The sequence below is a fragment of the Bombus vancouverensis genome, chromosome 9, assembly GCF_051014615.1.
Source record: "Bombus vancouverensis nearcticus chromosome 9, iyBomVanc1_principal, whole genome shotgun sequence".
NCBI lineage: Eukaryota > Metazoa > Arthropoda > Insecta > Hymenoptera > Apidae > Bombus > Bombus vancouverensis.
This window is the reverse complement of record NC_134919.1, coordinates 1478626-1503325: the sequence shown is the minus strand read 5'-3', so window position 1 is coordinate 1503325 and position 24700 is coordinate 1478626. Positions and strand designations below refer to the sequence as shown.

Here is a 24700-nt window from a genome sequence, read left to right as displayed (position 1 = left end):
CACATGCAGCATAGAAAATATAAGATTTTTATTAAGGTATAAGTATTCTAACAGTAGAATAATACACAGTTATATCGAAAAATATCTAAAGAATATATACAATGCAAATTTCTCCGCCGTTTATTGTGCCATTGGGGTTTTATTTATGAACGCATAATTAAACAGAAGAGCGTTCACTTTTTATTAACAATGAATAATAAAATTAATCTACACAACTTCCTTTATAACTTATATTTTCTTTATACAAGTTACTTTATATAATTAGTTTATTAATTATAATCTGCTTTCATCTGTTAAAATAAAAAATTATTTCACATTTTTATAACAATAGCAAAAATTTTATTTCTCCTGCACAATGCTTTATTGTAAGAAAAAATGTGCAATTAATAGACTTAATCAAAAAACACTATCTGCGAAATTACGCATGAAACAACATATAAGCATTCCTCTTTAAATAAATTTAAATACTTTTCACATAAATTTATTATGAAAACATGATTGTTTTTAGAAAATCATAAGATGCATTTATAACTCCCCAACTTATAAATGATCGCATACAATTTAAATGCACACCTTTGTAAAATGATATTACTCTTCTATCTCTTGCGACATATACTTCACGAATAACTGTCATAAATTTCTCAAAATTACCACCTATTTTTGACTGCATATGTATTTTTATTACATTTATAGGATAAAATACAGTACTTGTGAAACCACCAATTAAAGCACCATTAATAAAACTTGTAAATAATGACTCTTGTTCACCAATGTATGTTTTTGATTGTTCTTTGAGAATAAAGAACATGAAATTGGAACAACTATTTCTATATATAATTGGTACTAATCCACGATAACATTCTGATATACCATAATTTTTTAATAAATATTTAAATGCATGCGAAGTATTTTTAAATTTATCATGATACCGCCAATCCTGGAGCAATGTTTGTACTCTTTCAAGGGGCATAAGCATAGCCTCAACAGTACCAGCAAAATGCGCTGCTATTATTCTACTTAATATATCATTATTTGTTAATGTGCACAAACGTTCTTTACAACCTTCATACATACTAAACATTACACTAACCGAAAGAGTTTTCTGACAAAGGGGTGGTAAGATCCCACGGTATAATAATCTTATTCCCTCTTTAGATATCTGACGAAACGCAGTATTGGCTGGAACATCTTCCAAAATCTGTTACAATAACAGAAATTTATTTATTTAATATGTATATTCTGATGTTTAAAATATTACAAAATAATTTATTTTACACATACCTGTCTAAATATAATCTTATTAATAGGAAAAGTAATAGATACATTAATTACTGCAGCACCCCATCCACAAACAAATTCTTTACAATCATTATTATTAAGTGTTAATAATGATCTTAGTGAGACATTTTGTGAAGCAATGTTACTCATATTAATACTTTGCGTAATAATTTGTTCAGACTATAATTTAGTAGCAACCAATCATAATTATATCTTTTACACCATTTCCTCCTTACATCGTTCGAATTAAATAAATCGTTTACCTGTAATTAATAGGTAAATAATATGATTTCAATATGTAAAACATTTCATTATTATTCATATTATGTAATTTTTATACACCCTGTAACATTTATACGCTCAATATATGTACAATTTTGTAAATATATAACTCACATTTTATGCAATTCATATTCAGCCCATGTCGCTTTATATGTACCATAAATCCGACATAAATATGCTTTTTGGTTCACCAAATTTCCAACTCGCATTTCTTTCTTAAGTACTACGAACAGTACTGATTATTCAAACGTCGGCTTATGTCAAGATTTTAATCTTTAATTTTCTTTTTCTTTGCATAACCAGATACGACACCAATTAGTTATATACATATGTGAACCAATCAAAGTTACAAAATATCAAATTTCAAAATACATTTCTTGATACACATAATCGGAAAAATGTTATTCACAGAATATGAATTACATTTTTATTTATTTGTAAAACATGACCGTAGAAAGGGAGAGAGAGAGAGAGAAGGCGAGAGGGAGAGAGAAGGCGAGAGAGAGAGAGAGAGAAAGAGTAGGGGAATTTCTATTGCAATTTGCAATGGAAATGTGACAAAATATTAGATTAACAAAAATTAATTTTTCTTAATAAAATATTAAAATAAAAATATGAATCATGTAAAACATCTGTTTAGATATTTCTAATTGATATTAATTAACATGTAAGCAAAATTGTTTAATATTATTCTTTTATTGATCGATTATAGATATTAAAATTTCTGAACATAAAAACATGTAAATATATCTATGTGTATGTGTGTGTGTCGTATCCACATGTATATAAGATCCATTTCTTATATTGTACATGAGTTCAATTTTTTGTAATGGTAGTAGCATAGAATTAAACTTTGTCCTAATTTCATAAAAGTTGATTACTTCTTTTCTGTTTTGTCTTAAATTTTATTTTAGGGTGTAAAAATAATTTCTAAGTTCATTTTATTATATTGGAAATAAATATTTCGTAAAATTTGTGTATTAACGTGAATTTTGAAAATGCTCCGAATTACAAATTATATTGGACTAAAACCCTCAAATTTTATTAAAATCATTAACTCGAATGCCAGGTAAATTGTTCTTCTTTGAAATATAATAATACATTAGCATTTTTATACTATTGTTAAAGGTATGTGTCATATAAAAGTACCCAACAATTATCTGTCAGAAGATAGCAGACTGCTCTGCACATTCTATATATTTCACATTTTCTGACACTTTCTAAAATAATTGGCAAAAATTATTTTGTGTATGTTAATTAAATTATTATTAAGTTATTATATACGAATTTATAAATTTGTATTTCAACTATTTATATTTATGTAAAATATGTTAACTAATTGGACTTTGGATAAATATGATATATATATGTAAACGGAATGTATATTTTGACTTGATAAGATGATACTTAGATACATAAAAATTAAAAACAGTTGTTATTCATACAATTTGATGAACAACGGAAAAATTCAATCAATAATCATCAATTTCATTATTATATGCAACTATAATATATTTATATAAATAATTTTTAAAAATGCAATAAATATTATCAATACATTATATATAAAAAAAGTTAATAATATGTATATATATATATATCTATCTGTGATATAAAAATGACAAAAAAATTATGTAATTGAATCCTTAATTTAAAATTTAATCTAAGTAATAAATTATTTGATATTTACTTATCTAATATGACGTATTTTAGATGTTTTGCAACACAAGCTGCTGCAAAAAATGCACCCGAAGAAAAGCAGGAAAAAAATATAGATTCAAAATCTCAATCTTTTGTTAAGAATATTTTCCTTGGTCAATTAGAGACTACTCAAACATTTCCATTTCCAGATGTTTTGAATGAAGAACAACTTGACACATTAAAATTAATAATAGATCCCATAGAAAAATTTTTTGAGGTAACAAGGTTCTAACAAAAATGTGAGAAACCTCTCAGAAATTTATCAATTTAATTTAAATTCTTATTCTTTTAGAAAGTAAATGATCCAATGAAGAATGATGAAAATGCATCGATAGATGGAAAAATTTTACAGACAATGTGGGAGCTTGGAGTATTTGGTCTCCAAGTTCCTCAGAAATATGGTGGACTAGGATTAACTAATACGCAATATAGTAGATGTGTTGAAATATGTGGATATCACGACTTAGGTATTAGTATTATGTTAGGTGCACATCAAAGTATAGGGTTCAAGGTATATATTTATTTATTTATTTATTTATGATATCCCATATAAAAATAATAATTTAAATAATTTAATTTAATCCATATAGGCTATACTTTTATATGGTACCCCAGAACAAAAAGAAAAATATCTTCCAAGAGTTTGCAGTGGAGATTATGCAGCATTTTGCCTCACAGAACCAAGCAGTGGTTCAGATGCTGGCTCAATTCGTTCTCGTGCAATAAAGTCAACAGATGGCTCACATTATGTCTTAAATGGCAATAAAATTTGGATATCAAATGGTGGTTTAGCAGAAATAATGACAGTTTTTGCACAAGTCCCTATGAAAGATCCAAAAACTGGTGAAACTAAGGATAAAGTTACAGCATTTATTGTTGAAAAATCCTTTGGTGGGGTAACAAGCGGACCACCAGAAAAAAAGATGGGTATTAAATGTAGTAATACAGCAGAAGTAAATTTTGAAAACGTTAAAATACCAGCAGAGAATGTTATAAGGAGCGAAGGACAAGGTTTCTCGGTATAAGTAGATTTTAATAAAATTTCTTTACAAATTGTTTAAACAATATTTATTAAACACTTTGTATTTTATCAGGTTGCAATGAATGTTTTAAATAATGGTCGATTTGGTATGGCTGCTGCTCTTTCCGGAACTATGCGTTATTGTATCAAAAAAGCAGTGGAACATGCAACACAACGAGTACAATTTGGACACACGATAGATTATTACGGAAGTATACAGGAAAAATTAGGCCATATGGCGATGTTACACTATGTAGCTGAGAGTCTTGCATATTCAATTGCGGGAAACATGGATAATGGAAGTCAGGATTATTATTTGGAAGCTGCAATTTCTAAAGTGAGATTCTAGTACAAAAAAAATAAAATTTAATAATTTGTTTATTTTTTTAGTTCAAAACAATTGTTTCAGTGTTTTGCATCGGAAGCTGCATGGTGGGTTTGTGACGAAGCTATTCAAATACTCGGTGGAATGGGATATATGAAAGATACTGGTCTCGAACGAGTTCTGCGAGATTTACGTGTCTTTAGAATTTTTGAAGGAACCAATGATGTCCTCCGTATTTTTGTTGTACTTTCTGGGCTTCAATCTGCAGGCATACATTTGCGACAAATAATGTCAGCATTTAAAATTCCTACCATCAATTTGGGATTGATCTTTGAAGAACTAAGCAAAAGAGCTATGCGAACAATTGGGTTGTCATCAACGCGTAATCTTATGCACTTAGTTCATCCTAATTTAGACAAAAGTGCTGCATTGTGTGCTAAGGTTTATATTAATTCATAGTACTATGACATAAATATATTAATATTTAATTGATATTGATTGATTTTTGCAGAGCATAGAAACTTTTGGTCAAAGTATAGAAAGCGCCATTGTCAGATATGGACCAAATAATATTGTGGAGCAACAATTTGTTCTTAACAGATTAGCTCAAGCAGCATTTGATATATACACTATGGCTATTGTATTAAGCAGAGCAACTACATCTGCAAACAAAAAACTTCCAAGTATGGAGCATGAACTTCTTATGGCAGAAACTTGGTGTTCTGTGGTAAGCATATAATCTTATTGATATATACTCAATTTTTATTTTCATATTATTTTATATATATATATTTTATTTATATTTTATACTTTATTTTTATTAAATTAACTATTATAGGCATCTCGTCGTGCGAATTCTAATTTGAAATTTGATAAACAATTAAATGTATTTACTAATTTAACCAAAATTTCAAAGAACATGTGTGATGCCGGTGGATGTGTTCAACTAAACCCACTATGTTTTTAATGATACGTTCAGACATTGAATAATTAATGTACAATAATTAACGACTTATATAATATTAGAAATATTAAATCTGTAACAATACTGAAATTTTTTTGATATTTTTACACAAAAGAGATATTGTAAATAAACTGTTATAAAGAATATACACATGAAAGAAGATGCTGTTTATTTTTCATTAAATCTCACAAAATAGTGAATTGAATGCTTAAGAAATAGAGTAATGTACAATAAGTTTGTGTGTGGAGGTTTTTTTTATAATAAATTAAATGCAAGTAGAATTTTTCTGTATCATACATTTAAAAATGTTTGATAACATTCCTCCTATTTACGTTTTCATTAAATGCGATATTAAATATAAGAAAAAAAGTACCATAGTATTTTAATTTATAATTAACATTAACTCCTGATTATCTTCTTTTAATCGTAATATAAATGCACAATTTAACAATATCACAACATTACACAAAGGTAAGAATATACTTTCTGATCATTTCTTTATCTGTCTATAATATGGAAGCACATAGAGAATATAGCCATTGTATGATTTAACTTTTACAGCATCCATATAAGACATTAATAACATTAATCGTTAGGTGAAGTACATGCAAAAACAAAATTTGTGTATTTCGTATTATAAGAAGTATTACACTTAAGTTTGAGATTCAAATTATCAATTTTTTCTTTAGAATTTACAAAACAGAAACTATCATTAATTACACATATATTCAACGTTTTTGACTGTATAAAAATCAGTAATGAAATAATATTTAATACTTGTTCTTTCAGCATCTAAAAGTTTACAACTGTTTAGAACTTGATAATAAATGTATTGCATTTCAACTATACATTGGCAGTGTTTTTCTCCAATTCATGATAATTAGTGATAAATCAATTTGAGTCTCAAACTTTAAGCTATTTAAAATATTTAACATGTATAATAAATGCCATTCAAACGCAAATAAAGTGGTATGAAACTATTATGATGAGGTATGATTTTATTATTGAATGTTTAGAACATGAAATTGGAAAGAATTTATCATTACTGACAGATACAACTGTGATCCATAACTTTTCAGAAAAATAGAATATTAGATTATTTCTTAGTGTTTGTGTTACTCCAGGTATGCAATCTTATCTTTAAAAACATATGAATTCTATAACACAAACTCACAATCTGTTAATATATGTATTTGTGTGTTTCCCCTATGTACTATACCTTATGGTCTAATAAGCCTTTATAAGAATATTAGTAAATATACTATCACAAATAAAAAGAAGCACTAATAAAGTCAAATAAGAATCAATATATTAAAGTGTATAAACGAAGAACGATTTTATGATCAATATAATAATTTTTTAATACCATTATCATCTGATAAATTCTCCACTCTTCCACATTACTTTTAGTTTTTATATCACAACCCTGATATTCCTTTATAAGAAAATAACATTGTTTGTATTTTATTAAGTTGTCGACAATGTAATGAGTCAACTTGAATTCATTGGAATAAAACTGACTCAAATATTGTCTAATTAATGTATTGATAATTTGTTTCCTGAGAAATATTTTTACGACTTTATGATCCGTCTATCTATCATGTTTCTACGAAAATAATAACAATGGAAATACAATTTTCTGTATATATTTTTTAATACACAAAAATGTGTTATATCTTAATATCCTAAGTGATAATATTTTATAAATGTGAATAGTAATTGTATTTTAATTAATTCTTTCTGTACATGTAAATTATCGTTTAAATTAGGGCATTTGTAAAACAATATACTCAAAAATTACTTTCCAAAACATGTGCTGTTCTATTATTTTATGTTTAAGTAAAATCCTTCTTTCGTTGCATGTTGTTACTCCACATAAATTACCTTCATAAGAAACTGCATATGTAGTGAACTAATTAATAATTTAAAATATTATCTGTAATTATGATTCTTTTTAATATGAAATTTATAAATATAATTATAAGAACTTCCAAGTACAAAGTAGTAAATGATAGGGAAATAAAGTTTGTTAATGATTGAGATTAGCTCTAATTAAAATACTAATTTTACAGGAAATACATGGAATTCATAGCAATAAAATAAACATCACATGACTGAAAATTAGTTTTATATTTTTTATGCTATCTTATATTTAGCTGCTCAAAAAGATATGAAAGGGCTTTAATCTTTCATTAATACCATTTTAATATTATTTTCACGATATTTATAGCACACAAATCACAATAGAAGTAGAATATATTTGTTTTAAATTTAACATGATAAAATTAATTATTTGAATAAATCATCAATTTTATATAACTTTATATGAATTGTTTTTTATAATACTTCAAATATATATGAAAGAGATATCTATACATAATAAAAAAATACACTACTATAAATCAAGCTATGTATTATTCTATATTAAAAATTTAAGATCAAAACTTATTAACTTAAAAATCAATGATTTTGTATCATTAGTTACCACATATGTACTTACAAGCTTATAGATTTTTAATGACACAGTATCACTACCTGGAGTAACTTAGAAGAGTTAGAAAAGCTAACCCTGTGCTATAGACAAGTTTTTAAATATTTGTCCATTCCAAGCAACTGAGATACAATAATGCTGCAATAACTGAACTAAAAGTTCTCGCTCATCCAACATTTCTATATGTTCGATTCGACTACGGTCATCTAGAGGCAGTGAATCATAGACCTCTACCATTGTCCATGCATTAGAGCCTTCCCAACTGTTTATTGTAAAGCTGAAATGTACATTTTTAAGTTGTATTTTTGATAAAATGGTTATTACTTTTAAGGTAATACACAAAGGAAATATAACAAAATTAGAGTACCGTCTTTGTTGAGTTTCCAAAGATTCACAATCTTCTACACCTGCCAACAAACATCCACGACTACGTAGATTGGACAACATAACTTGACCAAATTTATCCTTCATGTTCACTTGCTCGTAATTAACAAAAATACTATTTGGAAACTTTCCAGCAAGCCATTTTAATAATGCAGAAACTGCACTTGTGTCTATATATACTAAGACACATTCTGCAAGGAACATGGTTGGAAGATTAAAATTAACTTCTGCTTGTGTTAACTTATTAACAAGTTCAGATATGTGTCGCAGATCTATTCCCACCAAGTGATAATTGGCAGCATGTAGATCTGTTGTTGAAAACCTAATTTCTCCATCTGCAAAGTGAACTCTAACTAAAAAGAATCTATATATAAAGACAAAAATTACAAAATATACTCTACCTTCTGTATTTAACATATCTATTAATTGTTTATGTTTTTTGATGTGATAACATTTTCGAGCAGTAATGTTAGGAAAATCAAGTTCGATAAAATTTGCTGGACACTTTCCTGCTTCTTTAAGTCTCCAATAGAGAGTATCAAATCCAGCACCCAAGTTTATAACTTGCCCCTTTTCACCAGATAGCTACATTTATCATAAATTAATGTTATCTGTGTGTTATAGGTAAACTTATTTAGGTGTATACATTTATATTAATAATTTATGTTTATTTTATAATATAAAATTGAGATATATATTATTATATATATATAAATAATGAAACTAAAATATTCATCCTATCATGACATTCGCATTCTTTATTCCGCGTAAATTAATGATTATAAAAGTTAATAAACGATTATAATGATTGTGTACATAACTGCATATACATAGATTGCCTACGATTCTAATTAATTATAGTAGTTAAAGAAGAAAAATAAAAGTATTTCTATCTTTTATTAACTAAAAAGAGACGGAAGATCGTTTAATAATTATAAACACAATTTTCAATTGTTCGTTATTTTTATAGAAAAAGATGCGTTGTCTGCACTAGATTAACCTATTTTAATGTTTCATGGTAAAAAGAGAACTTTGGAAATTAGGACAGGGCCTCGGCCAGGTCAAGGTTTCCGGCATTGTATGTCCTTTGCTACTCAAATCAGCTGTATCCCGGATTGTTTCTATTATGTTCTAGGTTATGCGAATTTTGAAATTACAATAGTGAAATTCAAAGAAAGCGGAATTAAATACCTTAAGGAATTTGTCAACGAACACTTCAATCCCCTTTACTCTTGCGTAATAACCACGATTGATTTCCGGAGCTTTCCGACCAGGTTGTTTTACGAAAAAGTTAATAAATGGATCGGACCAGTAACCAAGTTGAACCGCATATCTTTTACACTCACTTGCATCGTCATTAGTGGCCTGTATGGCCTCATCATCAGCCATATCTTTGATCATTACACCAATTTTGGTTCACTTCAGTTATGATAAATCATTATTCGACGTTTTCTTTATGTAGAAACCGTTACTTGTCACTCATAGAAAACTGCACAAGCGACCATACTGCTTAAGACTGTGTAGAGATTGCCGTAGATTCGCATCTACTTGCGGCGCAAGCTTGCGCCTGCTGTGCGGGTTATCTGACAGTAGGGGTATCCCCTAACCATCAACTTATACCTTAATAGATATTGTACATATGTGTAGAAAATATTAATGTATCTCATTATAGCTTACTATTGTGTATGACTTATTTTATTTACAATATCCATTAATACCATTAATTATACATGAGCTAAATTAATCAATACAATTTCCACATAATGTTTCCTGAAAATATTTTGTACAAAAAACGAAATCAATAATTATAACTAATATTGAATAAAATACTCTTCCTTTTCTACCATCTTTATTTATTAGATATTAAGCGAGAACAGTATGTAATTTCAATAGTATGGGTAATTATTTATGTATCATAAATATTAAATAAATACAGTAAAGGATAATTTAATTAATATAAGGAAACATATATGTAGGTACGCAAATGTAATTGTAAAATTACTAAATTTTGTTTACAAATTGAAATGGATTATCTGTAAATGGGTAATAAATAAGACTTATGTATCTTTTGATCTTAATGAATGTATTCAAACACAATGTCTGACATTTTTTTAAATTAAAAATGTATATAATGATAGTACGATTGCATATTATATATGTTTCTGTATATAAGTATACGAAGATACAAATTAATATATATAAAATGTATAAACATGTAATTATCTTTTGCAACATTTCTTGACCAATAGTTCTATAAAATGTAAAGATATCCTTTTACATCTTTGTTAAAATAATATGTATTTTAAAGATAATCAATCACAGCTACTCATATATATGTTACTAAATAAATTGAAGCTAATAATTGAGTACAAAATTAGTTAAGATACATATTAAAATAATAGATGTTATTAATAATTACAGAAGATTATACTTTAAATGATATTAATTTCATTCCAACATATATAAACAAATAGATAGGAGTATAATTTAGAAAAGTTTTATTTACTACTGACACATCATTAAAAAAGAGACATGTAATCAGATTATATAAATTATGAAGCAGAAAACATGTTGGAATATAATGTTATCTAACAAAATTCCAAAATATTTAAAAAAGTAGCAAAGCTATGAGTGATACAGTTTGAGATATATTAAAAATATAAAAAATTAGAAAGGACTAGCGAGTATCATTTTTCATTCTTTTCATAGTTTACAGTTTTTAAACTTTTATATAGAATATGTAAATAATTATTGTCTGCTTTTTGATATAATTACTGCTCTACATCGGATTTTTTAATAGCTGGTTTTGAAGCTGTGGGTTTTGTTTTTCTTTTAGGTGGAACTGGTGCATCAGAAGTACTAGATGATACTGTCTCAGGAACAGTGATATCAGTAACAGGTGTTTGTGACGATTTTATACCTTTTTTAACAACTTTTACAGGCTTTTTTTGTTTACTTGAAGAACTACTGTCTACTACACTATCATCTGGTCCTTCTTCTGATTTTGTTTTTGTTTTCTTTGTAATCTTTTTTACTACTTTTTTGGCTACTTTTTTTTCACCATCACCATCAGTTGCTTCCATAGGTTCCACTTCTGACACTGACTTTTCTGTAGATTTTCTTCCGATCTTTTTCACTATTTTCTCTTGATCTGTTGGATCTGGCTGTGCAGTTTTTTGAATACTTGTTGAAGGTGCATTTAATTCTTTTGTTCTTAATGGCCTAACTGGAGTTTTGTCTGATGGTGCTGATTCAGTTACTTCATGCTCTGATGGAGTTTCAGTTGTTTCTGTTATTTGTTTTATATTCCCCTTAAATTCACCTCTGTCAGGTTCACCTTCTTTACTTTGTTGTTCTAATTCTATTGTTTGTTCCTGCACTGATTTCTCTGGTATATTTAAATTTTCTGAAGATAATATAGGTGTTTCAGTAAGTTGAGTTTCAACTTGCTCTATTGACAATAAGCTCTGTGGAGTTTCTTCTAATTGGCTTAATTTATTGGCAGTATCGATACTCATTGCAGTTGTGGAATTATCCAAATTTAATTTTTCTTTATTTTGTGTAAAATTAATTGAAGATGTCGAACCATTTATATGTACCTTATCTTCTGTTTCCGTTAAATGAACAGGTGTAATTGTAGAGGAAAGAATTTCTTGCGGCATTATCTGAGAATCTGACATAGATTCTTTTGGTTCCACTTGTAATACAGATTCTGCAACTTGGATAGGAACAGGGCTAACTGTTAGAATTTCAGAAGCAGTTAGGAATTCTTTTGCATGTTTTTCATCTCTAAGGTCTGGTTGTTTTATTTCTTGGGTATCTACTGTAATTTCAAGAATTTTTACATTTTCTAACTCGCTTTTAATTTCTTTTTGTGAGGTAATTACTTTTTGTTCTTCAATGGAAGAAGATTGAACTAAGTTAGATGGTTCTATAGATACAGTTGTCTGTTGTGGAATTTCTTTTAATAATGAACTTGTACTTGAAGTTGTATTGAGTTCTGCAACTTTTTTATGAGATGTTTGCATTGATAAATTTGTAGAAGAATCCATAAATATATCAGGTATTGCACTTCCTGATTTTGTTGAAAATTTTTGGGAAATATCTTCACTCTCTTCATCTCCCGATAATTTAGGTACATTTGTTATAGGAACATCATTAACTACAGATTGTTCTTCCGTATTACAGGTAGTTGCCTGAGCTAAATAAGAAAAAATAATCATATTACATACTCATATAAATAAATATTTTTTTCTATTATCTTTCTATTATATATATATAAAATAGATTATAGAAATGTAATTGAATACATTTCTTATTTAATAATTCTTATATCTAAATTTTACTATTTTAAAAAATAAGTTTGGATAATTTCTATATGAACATAAAAATAATAAGCAATGCATATTAAAAATATATACAAATAATACTTTATGTAAATACATATGTAAAATATACTTAGATAAAATTCTAATCCTAATATAAAGAATATAATGATTGCGATTGAAACTGTTATTGCAAAAGTGCTCTTATGAAATATTATTTAGTATAATATATATATGGAATGTGAATATTTAAGATTAATTTAAAGCACATGGAATATAGAATTAGTATTTTTACATTACACAAGCATCAGAAATGTAATGTTAAAAAAGATGATGTAAAGATATCATGCATATGGTAATAACTATTTTATGTTTTAGTGCAGTATTAAATTTGTATTAAGCATGAAATGCTCGAGGTGCTTTTGGTTTTAAGTACATATAAATAAGTTACATAAATACAATAGCGTTTTTTATAAACTACTCTAAAGAATTTAAAATAATCTATCAATGCAGATATATTGATAAAAGAGAATTAATATTAATGTATTTTATATTTCTTTGATTTATAAATTATAGAAATCAAAGTGATATGTAATATTAATATCTTAATGATATGATACAATTTATTACAGCATGTATTATTATATATGTAATATTACAGTATTATTGTAAAATGATTTTTAATAAGGCAAGTTTTAACATATACTGTGTATCGGTTTAGTTGTGTACCACAAACTTTTTTAATTTACTTAAAAATCGCGAATCGATGATGCGAGTTCTCAAAATATTTACCCCATTAAAGCAAAACGACATTACAAGACGTAGCAATGCTATGGCGCCAGGATCTGTTAGTTGCTGTCCTCTGTTCCTGTTTCAAACACTTAAACTTGATAAACTGTATAAAAAACATATATTTTTTCACTTGTTTAAATTATATAAAAATTCTCTAGTATATTATTAAATACAATTTGATATTTTGTTTAAATTAAATTCCTATAAAATTCAAGTCTTTACTTCCAAATATGAGTTTGAATGCCACATGCTGTATTAAAAAAGGGTGGGAGGCAAATAAAATCGCAAAGCATTTTTATAAAAACAGTTAATAGCTTTGCATTATGAGCACTTTAATTTTCTATTTCGTACACAGTTTCCATTATTATTAAAGATTCTTAATTGTAAAATCAAATTTCAAATTCTTTCAGCTTCAATATGTAATCGTAATTATCGTATAATAAAAATATTATTTCTAACTTAAGACTTTTGTTTCATTTTTATATCACCTGCAGTTGAATAATTTTTATAATCACAAAATATTTATAAAAAATAATTTTATACACATTTTGTAATACATACCAGTTTCTTTATCCACTTCATCTACAGATTCAGTAGATTGAATAGCTTCAGTGGTTTTAACAGATTCATCAGTCTTGTCAGTTGTAGCTTTTTCAGGTTTTTGCATTTCCTGCAAATCATGATATAGATATGCTCATGTGCAAATCATAATTTTATCAATTCATTATGTATTACTTAATTAATTACTTTAGGAGGGGACGGTAACCGTGGAGGCGCAAGAGCAAGTGTTTCACAAATTTTTTTCCATATATTGTCAAAACTATCGCGACCCATATAATCTATCTGACCTTGTTCCCAACTTTGTTTTCGCATATGTTCTTCTAATGCAATTTGTTCAGCGCTTCTGGGTTCACCTAATGTCATTTGAGCCAAGGCACCAGCTAGGCCAGCCTATGAAATCAGAAGAGATCTTCTTATTTAATAACTAGTAACATGATAGTAAAATGAAGTAATATAGGAATATAGATTAGAATTATATGAATATACATTCATATAAATTATTTTGTAAAGTTACCTTGCTTACATGTGATAGTAATATGATATAAATACATATACCACAAACATAAAACAATATAACATACAAATCTAGTGCAAATTGATAACACAATGATAATAGTAACATATTATATTTCTAGGAAACTATACCTTTTGAATAATTTTTAACAAATATCACTTTGATTAATAATTATGGGATAATGTAGAAGTAACTAGAAATGTAAAGAGCAGAAAATATTTATCAGCATTGTTAGAAATATTAAATAACAAAAACTTTATACTAAACAACTTTATTAAAGCTGCAAGTAATGTCCCAAAAAATACTAAATATACAAGCAATATATTCAAAATTATAATGCAAATATTTTAAAATATAATAAGAGAGTACTTTTAACTTTAATATAAAGAAAAATATATGGGAACAGTTACTTACATTTGAACTATTTGGATCATCCATTATGTGTAAATCAGATTGCGTTGCTACATTGTGGAAATCTGTACAAGGTTTGGAATCAGGATGAGGACTAGTAGATATTAGTGTGCTTGTCCGTTTGTCTGTAACGTTTATATTTTCATTTCGTTCAGTATTTTGCTTATTTGAGAGATTATTCTGATAAGCTATGTTATTTGGCATAGCTTGGTCATGATTGATATTGACATCTAAAGATTTACAAGTTTGGTTTTCTTGTCCATAATGTTGAACAAGTTGTTTATTATTTAAATTATCAAACATTTGACAATAACTACAATGATGATCAACATAAGTTTCATTATGTTGATGTTGTTTTATTTCTTCTGAAAATGATTTGTTACTATTATTAGAGGAATGTTTATACTCAATATGCCGATGTTGCATTATTTCTTCTGATACTAATCTATTACTATCATTGCAAGTACTTTGGGAAATATATTGGTTGTTAGTAGATTGATAATGGGATTTGCTAGAATGATGATATTGCATATTATGCACAGAAATATATTTTTCTATATTGTCTTGAGTTTGTTGATGATTAGATTCTACATTTAAAGTGGATGTATCATTGGAATTAGGAAACAAATGTTGTTGCTCAATTTCATTCATGAATTGATTAGACTGTACTTGATTATGGTGATTTTGCATATGTGAAGAAGACATATTTTCACTACATTGTTGATTATGATAGAATTCCCTGTTACATTCTGGTGATGACTGGCTCTGACATATAGATTTTGAACTTTCATTTAATATAGATATAGGTGAAGAACTATTGATTTTGAAATAATACTGTTGTCTTTTATTATTTTCTGCTTTATAGATAACTGAATCATTTGGTACATAATAATTTTCCCATGGATCTTGGAATTCTGAGAAGTCTGGTGGTTCTAAATATATGTCATTCTGTATTTTGTTTTGCATGTCCATGTAAGTGGGACTTCTTGGAAAAAAGGATTCAGAAGGCATAGGAATAAATTTGTGCCAAATTGGTGCCAATGTGCTGGTAGCCTATGCAAGCATCATGCCAAAACAGAAAAATGCACATTCAATTGGTTAGTAGAAAACTAATTTGACAGTGTCCATTTTTCTTGTACTTAATATTATAATAAATACTAAAAACTAATTAATCATATAGAATATTTTATAAGCTTAAACATTGAACTATTGTATTTAGATATATTAGGTTTATAAAAAATATATACTTATAGATTAAAAATAATTTATATTTTAGTATAAATTTAATACAGTACTAATTACAACTATAATAGACATTAAATAATATTATATGATGATAAAAATATATTAAATGTATGTTACAAACATAATAATAGAAGAGAAAAAATGGACACTGATCTACTAAAAAAATATATATAAAAATGAAGATTAAACATTAATAGCTGTAATATTTTAAACATTTATAAAAATGCGACGAAAAATTTTACCAGTCCTTTTTGCAACTTATACATATTTTATATCAATTCAGCTATTAATATTAATATTGAAAATGAAAAATAAATAAAAAGTCAAATATATTTTAAATGCAACAAAAAACAAATCATGTCAGAGAATTCCACTGCAACACATGTATGTACATATATATAATAATATATTTGTAATAAAAATTTTGTAAATAACTTATAATCGAGTAGCTTTTATTAGCACTGCTAATATTATTATTTAAAATAATAACATGCACATTCAATTTTATTAATACAAATTTTTTGACAAAAGAATTAATAAAGATTAGGAGATTAAACCTTTCAAAGATCTTTTGAAATATTCTGATTATAATACAGTAACTTTTATATACATTATTTGTTATGTGCAATATATATACAGTTTTAGCTATGTTTTATCAAGCATGTTTATGATTGTGCTTTTGAAATGTTATATATTCTATTTCTAGATATATTTAAAAAATTCTTACATATTTTATATGGTATTTTAACAAAAATAAAAGCACATTATCTAAACCTTACCTGTTTTCTTAATATTTAAGGCTATAGTGAGATTCAGAAAAGAATAAAAAAGGTTAATTACAAATTATATTCTAAATTATATTGAAGTCATCAGTGCAGTAGATTAATTTAAAAAATGGTCAGTCAAACTTACCATAATAGGTGATAATTGAGGATGAACTTTTTCACAAAATATGTTCCACCATAATTGCAATAATGGTTGCAAGTGTGAAGAATCCATAGGTGGTTGAACAATACCAGTCAAGGTGTCAAAATACTGTAACCATGGTTTTGTAATACCAATAAAATGTATTATTCTAACATCATGTCCAAACCTATCAAATAACAAAATTTATAATTACTTTATCTTCTACTTATGTATTACTCACATGAAAAGTTATACATGTGTATGTAAAGAAGTAAGAGAATTATAATAGAGTAAACAGATTTTCTTACTGCTTGAATGCAGGAAGATAAGAGTATGTAGCAGTAGAACACATATTATAGATAAACGGTAAATGTTTAGAAATATCTTTTTTAGCCCAATCACTAAAGTACATATTTAATAATCCTTGATCTCCGCCATCAAATGAACCTTTAGCAGCAGCAAATGCAGTAATAGAAGCAAAAGTTTGTTGGGATGGTCTGTATACAAATACACCAGAATTGAAACAATCAGGCCAACCAACGTCAGGAGCAGCAGACAGTTCTTCTCTTTCAAATAATTCATCACAATTTCTGATGACCTAACATATGCGCGATATAGAAAATAAAAGCACGAAATTCTTTTAAAATCCAAATAATCATGTCTTCATTAATATGAATCATTTTGCAAACTTACAAGTGTGTCTGCATCAAGGAACACACATTTTTCATATTGAGTCAATCTCCAGCAATGCAATTTGGTAAATGTAACACCCAATTCTGGTCTAGCTAAAAGTGCTAAATTAGCTTCATCCTTTGAATCAAGTACATTTACTTCCATTACAAAAGAAAAGATTGCTGATAATTTTTCCCTAAATACAATTAAAAAGAATATTTTAGCTGTATGTTGATACAAAAATGTTAATAGTCGTTTATCTTAAGCAACAATTATCAACTGCATTTAATGTGCAATTTAAATACAAACAAAGATATATTAACGCTATCTTTTCATTCTTTGAACGATTTTCGAAAATTGAAGAATACGCAAACATTCAAGTATACTAATATAAGCCATTCAGAAATGAGTTTACCTCATGGTTTGTGTTACTCCAGGAGTAATCAAAACGGCCAATTCGTGCTTGGTACCAACTTGATGCAAAGAGTGTGCCAAAACTAAGGCTCCCAAAGAATAAGCGTCGTTGGTAGCTAATGTAACCCAGGCGTATCCTTGAAATTAAAATAGATTATTATCAGAATGATTGTAGAAAAATAATAGAACGATTATAATTAAAGAAAAAAAAATAGTAGTTAATATTTCCTTGCAATTGTGTAAACAAATTGCAATGTTCGTGTGTGCAGTATTATGCACATAAATTGATAAGACATGTTTTATGTGTGAAAATAAGTGGTCATAGATGTCACAAATGTCATCAGTTTATAAGTGGTTGAAGCATTGAATTTTTAATTGTCTTCGACATTACATCATTAATAAACATTACAAGTAAAAATATATTCATCTAGTGTATATACCTCATCAAAGATAACATTCTGAAATTTGTTGGTGTTATTCTGTTGTGTTTGTTATCTTCCTAATGATTACATAAATCTGATTACAAAATTCTAACAATTGTCTAACGCAAAAACTAACTGTAATAGTAATACAAATAATATACAACTATTACAAATTCTAAATTGTAATTTCGAAATGTTCCGAAAATAATCTCCCAATTTTTTACATTTATATATGTATGTTATACATTTATATTTTTATAAGTGTATTATATTCTTCAAAAAATATATTTTCGAATTAATTCGAAAAGTTACAAAAGTGCGCGTTCAATGCATCCATAAATATTTTCTAAAGTGATAAAAATAGAAGAAGACGCACATGCTAGAAATTCATTTGATCCAAGCAAGCGAACTTAAATGCGTTCAACTTGTTTTTCACCAATAAGAAATCCAACGATGCTGCTTTATTTATAACCCTTTCTATTTCTATTTCGTAAATGTCATCACGTCGTTCTCTCCGGCTAGTTGTTGAATCTCGAGAAATTTAGTTCCAAAATAAAAATATTATTTTTAGCTATTTATCTGAATACTACTTGTACTCTAGCGATAGGTTTGTTCGATAGGATATGATCAAGAAACTACATTAGAATATATCATATACATGTAAAAGATAAAACATCTTACTATGCTCCCTTACGATAACTGATTATCTACTCTTCAAGTAGTTCTCAAATAATATTGAAAATAAGTATTTCTAATTTACATAACATCATCTAATACATAAATCCTAATCCCATACAATAAATGAGTGAATATTAGTTAATAGACCCATTTCTTTTTAATTGTAACATTATAGAACACCGTTACATCGGTAAAACAAAATATCAAGACTAAAATAGTAATGAATTTAGTTTTCGCTACAAAAAATCATCATTTAGATTAAATTAACATTAAATGGTATGTAAAAGAACCCTGTGAATTGTTAACATAAATTACTGGAATAAATGCCTTAATGGAGTTATAAATAAGCACTTATAATCATTCTCCGGAAGTATCCATCCCATAGCGCAAGAATCAGCACACGATATCTGACTAAACTCGATCAATTTTTCGAACTTTATTACGCAGCATGTTTTACGAAACACAAAGTGGAACTACATCATATACGTAATAATTCTAGAATTATTTCATGTATATAGTCTCTCTCTCATAAGCCTTGAAAATATACCGTTCGCGTTTCTGGAAAGGCTGCGTTATATGTATTGACATTGAATGAGATATTAGGTTTCCTGCGCTAGGTGCATTTCACGAGGTTATCATTATAATCACGGAAATGATACTTCAGCAAAATACCACTATTTAGTGTAACAAATTAAAGGTGTTCAATAATTGTCTAGTTATTGATAATTAGATAGTGTCCATTAATATATAATATATAATAATTAATATTATATATATTATATATTAATATACAACAATTAATATTATATATATTACATATTAATATTATATATTAATATATAGTAATTATTATCATACAATTTACCGGCGAATACTATTTGCATATCTAATTATACCATGATTTAGGTGCTGATAATTTCACTATTTAAATTACAATCTAATTACGCAATTACATGGATATATGAAGAAAACGATTTTCGTTATCACTATATGGATTTTATATATTCAACATCTAACGTGAAATTCAATGAAATTACCGATAATGTAGAATTACAAATATTTGTCCATTTCTAATGTTTCATAAAAAATGAAGCAAGGGTAAGTAAAGTTTATTTCCACATCAAAGTTATAGTAATTAGTGTTTTTGTGCTTCTAGCGGTGATCAATGTTAACTTACATCACTTACGAAATTAACATTTGATTATCAACTATGTATGTTGAGTGTTTGATATCATTTCAGAATTATTCCGATAATATCAGTATGATTTCATGATCTGATTTGTGGTTTCTCTTACAGAATATCATTGTTAACATTCTTTATCTGTCGTCAGGTTCAAAGAATTTATATGAAAGCAGATGACACTAAAGGCTTTAGTGAAATTAAATGCAACGAATGCAAAGAAATTGCGTGAATCATAGACGTAAAAAAAATAATAAGGAGAATTGAGAAAGAGAATACATATAAGAGAAAAGCTGGGATTTCTGCTGCCGGTGTATTGCGAAAGATAATGCATTGAATCGCATCGAATCTTTCTATACACTTTTACATTACCTAGCACTATTTATGCTGGTGATCATGAAATACTAAATCAATAATCTAGATAAATTATAAAAATTGAATGCAATTTCAATCATTGTCATAATCACCAATAGAAATAATTTGAATTGTTCGATATCCTAGAATGAACACTTAAAATACAGTAAAAAATACTTTTGCATTAAATAGGTTTCTCGTCTCTAATATTCGCTTATTGTTCTTACACAACAACATGAGAATATCAAGTTTGTTAATATGAATGTAACGCTCGATATTTCATCACATCTATCCAAAAAGAAATAAATAAATTTCTTTAGATAAACGCGAAAACTCGATTCGTCTTTTCTAAGAATATTTTGTGAGAATTACGGCAGTTCGTCGTATTTATTTCGTCACTTAATTACGTGTGGATCCAAGTTGGCCAATAGTCGATGGCCGGAAGAATCATATTAACCTGGTGTGTCACGATTTTGGCAGTAGTGTCTCTCTATTTGTTTCCTGATGTGCCGACATTATCACAGGGCGTGTTAAAAGACACAAAACATTTATCTTGGCTATGAGAAAGGCGGTGCTCATCTTCTCATATATTGTAATATGCAGACGAAACCCGAGAGGCAAACTGCCGGCATCGTTCTGCCACACAGGTTTATATTTATACAAGCCGGCTAGCTTATAATAGCAACCCAGCCTCGTGTTTGTACAAAATGCATTCATATACTTTGCCTTAGGTCAAGCACTTGTCTCCCAAGCCTGACCAGATTTCTTTACATGATTATACTTCAGACAGACGTATACGAATCGACACCTTCTCCTACGACGCGAATAATCCATTATTATCGTTCCTTATTTCGGAATAATGTGCATCCAGATAGTTTTCTCGATTACACGTATCTTCAATCACAATATCAGCATGAGATTCCATTACAATTAAGATATCAAAGTTTTTTGAATTTATACTAGATATATCGAAAAATGTTCTAGTTACTATTAGAATTGAAACAATTCTAAGATTTCTAAATTCTAAAACTTTCAAAATTGAAATTACTATGACTTTTCTGAAACTCTTTCTTATTCAGAATTGCAAAAATTCTAACTTTGTAGCATATATGTATTAAGAAATTTTCTCGCTCTCTTTAGTATTTTTCGTTAAAAAACAATGAGTGTTTTTTCATTTCCTCTATCCTGTACACATTATATTAACGAAAAACTTCAAGAATTTATAAATAGAAGTGTAAAAATTGAGTTACTGATGGAATTTTAGCAACCGTAGAGTACTGACGGAGCGTCCATTGTCTGGATCTAATTTTATCAACTTATTTGCTACGGGCAGTTATGCGGATGTAACATCGTGAAATTCTATGCCGAGTAGTTCATGGTATAGAGATCTGAGCAGAAAGTTTATAAAACAAGCTAAGCTCATTTTAGACAGTTCTCGCTTTGAACTATTCATTTTTCTAATTACTTGTTACCTAGTTAGGTTTAATGTTGTCATTATCAAACCATTCTTTCATTTCTCCCTTTCGATATCATAATTGAAAGACGAAGATTGACCACTAGGGACTAGTCACCTTTATGTTTCATAACTATCCCGGATAGGTGGAGCTTAGAATTAGGGGGAAGGAAAAAGTAACAAGAAAGATCGTATTTAATTAGAAATCCGTTCTATAAAGAGGTACAGTGGGAATTGTAGAGTGCGTCTAGACATCTAGACGAACCTTGCAATCTAGAATTCCGGGTCCCGTCTAGACGAAGGTCAAGACTGAATCTATATAAAAATAGTGCACGGCTATTTCGCGTCAATTGTCGTGCAATGAACTTTCGTTTTAGCGTAACTGTATTAGTTGTAGCGGTGCACATTTTTATTTGGAGTACAAGAATTTTAACTGCAATATTACAATACACAAATCATACAATATGGTAATTCGATTCTGATTTTTTAAATGACTAAAAGTTACTTTGTGACATAATCGATTTTTATTGAGAAGATAAATATTAAGTAAGAAAAGAAGTATCGAGTGAAACTACTTGCTTAATGTCACAATTTTCGTTTAATATATTATCTTTTCTTTTTATTCTTCATGAATGAAAATTCTTCGTAAATACATTGCGGCTCCCTGTTACATCATCGTAGCATGTCGATCGATAAACGCATTAATATCATCGTCGTAATAATATTAAGTAATTCTCGATTACAGAAATCATCAATTAAGTAATTCGAATTAGGAGTAATTTCAACTGAAAATAAATATTTACAATATGAAATGGAGATAATAAAACGTGAGTCTTTTCGGTATGTACATATCTACTAAAAAAATATTGGATGCAAATATATAATGCAAATATATAATGCAAATATATAATACAAATAGATAAGTTAAGTAAGTAATATATAAGACAAATAGACAAAATTACAGAAGCAAATTTTTCATGAAGTCGAATTTTACCGGGTTCGAAATAAATATAAAGAGATAGGGGATTTTGGCAAAGAGCCGCAATTTCTTCCCCTGACGGCTAAAAATAACCTACAGGAATACCACCGACTGTTATCTTATTTTATGTAGAAGGTATCTTGTTTCTAATGCACAAAACAATAAAAAAGAAGGAACCTGTGTTGTAAACGTACTTATGCTTCAAATAAATACAGTATACATATATCTAAATAAATCTACAAATTAATTTTATTTTTTAAATACAATGTTTTAAACATAATTATATAAACGCAATTTATTGTGTAATTATAAGAAATGAAATCATTGCAATTCATCAGATATTTTTATTTTATACTTCTAATTTTAAAAGGTGTGTCATGTTAGGTTTTTAAATATGGCCGCTCGATCATGTTCATAAGAATAGAATCACACGTTTTATTGGAAAAGAAAAAGGAATGGCGATAATTCAGTTCGTTATAATGTAACTTTAAACAATTAATTTTAAAATATAATTATGCGAAGAATAATTTATGTGAGAACACTATACATAACACAGAGTATAGAATATTAAATTCGCGCCAATCTATCAAAAAGTAAAAAAGAGATATCGCGCATGCGTCCAAAGGAAACATCGTGAAACTGAGCGCGAATTGGACCGATTTTCGCAAAATAAAACGAGACACATGCGTTTTGAGTTGTTATAATTAATGAAATAATTGTTCCTAACATAAATAGTAAATTAGACAGTCATAATGAAATAAAAATGTACACGTTTTTATGCATCCACATTTATGTTTTAGGAGGTTATTGTTCGTTGTCTATGGAAGATATAATTCATATGAAGGTCATTGGGTCAAGACCGGTTACCGGCTACGTTATCACACATCCCAATTGAGCTTTCAATGACTGTAACCTTAAGGCAAAGTATGTGAAAAAAGAAACGATCAAGATACATATATTGTTAAACTTAGACTTACCACCCATGATTGAAAAATTCGTATTTCTTTTTTAACGGACCGATTTTACACACTCAACACTTGCCGATGCCCGCCGGACTAACAAGAAGCCGTACAGTACGCACTTCATCAATGCTACAAAACGAGTGACGACTTGCGACTCTCCTTCCATGTCACGTCGCTCTCCCCTCCTTTAAAACCGTTTATCCTCACTCTGTATTATCGACTGAAGATTCAGCAAGCACTACTACGCGAACAAAATATATATATATATACATACTTTTATATGGTGTATATACAAGCATATGTACATATAATAACAGAAATCTTTTATTTTTTAATTTGTAAACTTCTGTCAATTGTTTATTAGTTTATCATTAATGATAGAAATG

The 24700-nt window shown here is 27.8% G+C and overlaps 4 protein-coding genes across 11 annotated transcripts; 1 reads left to right on the top strand and 3 right to left on the bottom strand.

Annotated features, from left to right (window-relative positions):
• Positions 1 to 11: 11 nt before the first annotated feature.
• Positions 12 to 2026, bottom strand: LOC117159990 (mitochondrial nicotinamide adenine dinucleotide transporter SLC25A51). Its single transcript, XM_033340320.2, has 3 exons — positions 1675 to 2026; positions 1282 to 1541; positions 12 to 1198 (listed from the first exon to the last, which is right to left on the bottom strand). Exons 2-3 carry the CDS (start codon positions 1426 to 1428, stop codon positions 485 to 487), a joined length of 861 nt encoding a protein of 286 aa, XP_033196211.2. The 5' UTR covers positions 1429 to 1541; positions 1675 to 2026; the 3' UTR covers positions 12 to 484.
• Positions 2027 to 2392: 366 nt separating this feature from the next.
• On the top strand, positions 2393 to 5731 carry Acadvl (Acyl-CoA dehydrogenase very long chain). The gene is made up of 8 exons (XM_033340376.2): positions 2393 to 2629; positions 3274 to 3478; positions 3554 to 3772; positions 3852 to 4280; positions 4356 to 4619; positions 4692 to 5048; positions 5119 to 5334; positions 5446 to 5731. The coding sequence occupies exons 1-8, from the start codon at positions 2559 to 2561 to the stop codon at positions 5572 to 5574; spliced, it is 1890 nt and encodes a 629-aa protein (XP_033196267.1). The 5' UTR covers positions 2393 to 2558; the 3' UTR covers positions 5575 to 5731.
• A 1951-nt stretch (positions 5732 to 7682) lies between these two features.
• LOC117160013 (leucine carboxyl methyltransferase 1) lies at positions 7683 to 10014 on the bottom strand. The gene is made up of 4 exons (XM_033340378.2): positions 9638 to 10014; positions 8848 to 9031; positions 8430 to 8781; positions 7683 to 8339 (listed from the first exon to the last, which is right to left on the bottom strand). Exons 1-4 carry the CDS (start codon positions 9845 to 9847, stop codon positions 8135 to 8137), a joined length of 951 nt encoding a protein of 316 aa, XP_033196269.1. The 5' UTR covers positions 9848 to 10014; the 3' UTR covers positions 7683 to 8134.
• A 489-nt stretch (positions 10015 to 10503) lies between these two features.
• Positions 10504 to 24531, bottom strand: Gyg (glycogenin 1). 8 transcript variants are annotated; one of them, XR_013059185.1, is made up of 10 exons: positions 19738 to 19860; positions 18288 to 18423; positions 17894 to 18068; positions 17509 to 17798; positions 17207 to 17387; positions 15053 to 16102; positions 14311 to 14514; positions 14125 to 14233; positions 13564 to 13651; positions 12507 to 12647 (listed from the first exon to the last, which is right to left on the bottom strand). XR_013059185.1 is itself a non-coding variant. In XM_033340362.2 (9 exons), exons 1-9 carry the CDS (start codon positions 24334 to 24336, stop codon positions 11218 to 11220), a joined length of 3582 nt encoding a protein of 1193 aa, XP_033196253.2. In that variant the 5' UTR covers positions 24337 to 24531; the 3' UTR covers positions 10504 to 11217. The 8 variants fall into 8 exon arrangements, 6 of the variants coding, with proteins under 6 accessions (XP_033196253.2, XP_076477538.1, XP_076477539.1 ...); XR_013059186.1 differs by having other exon boundaries at positions 13564 to 13639; XM_033340362.2 differs by lacking the exons at positions 13564 to 13651; positions 19738 to 19860 and adding an exon at positions 24330 to 24531 and having other exon boundaries at positions 10504 to 12647.
• Between the last annotated feature and the right edge of the window lie 169 nt (positions 24532 to 24700).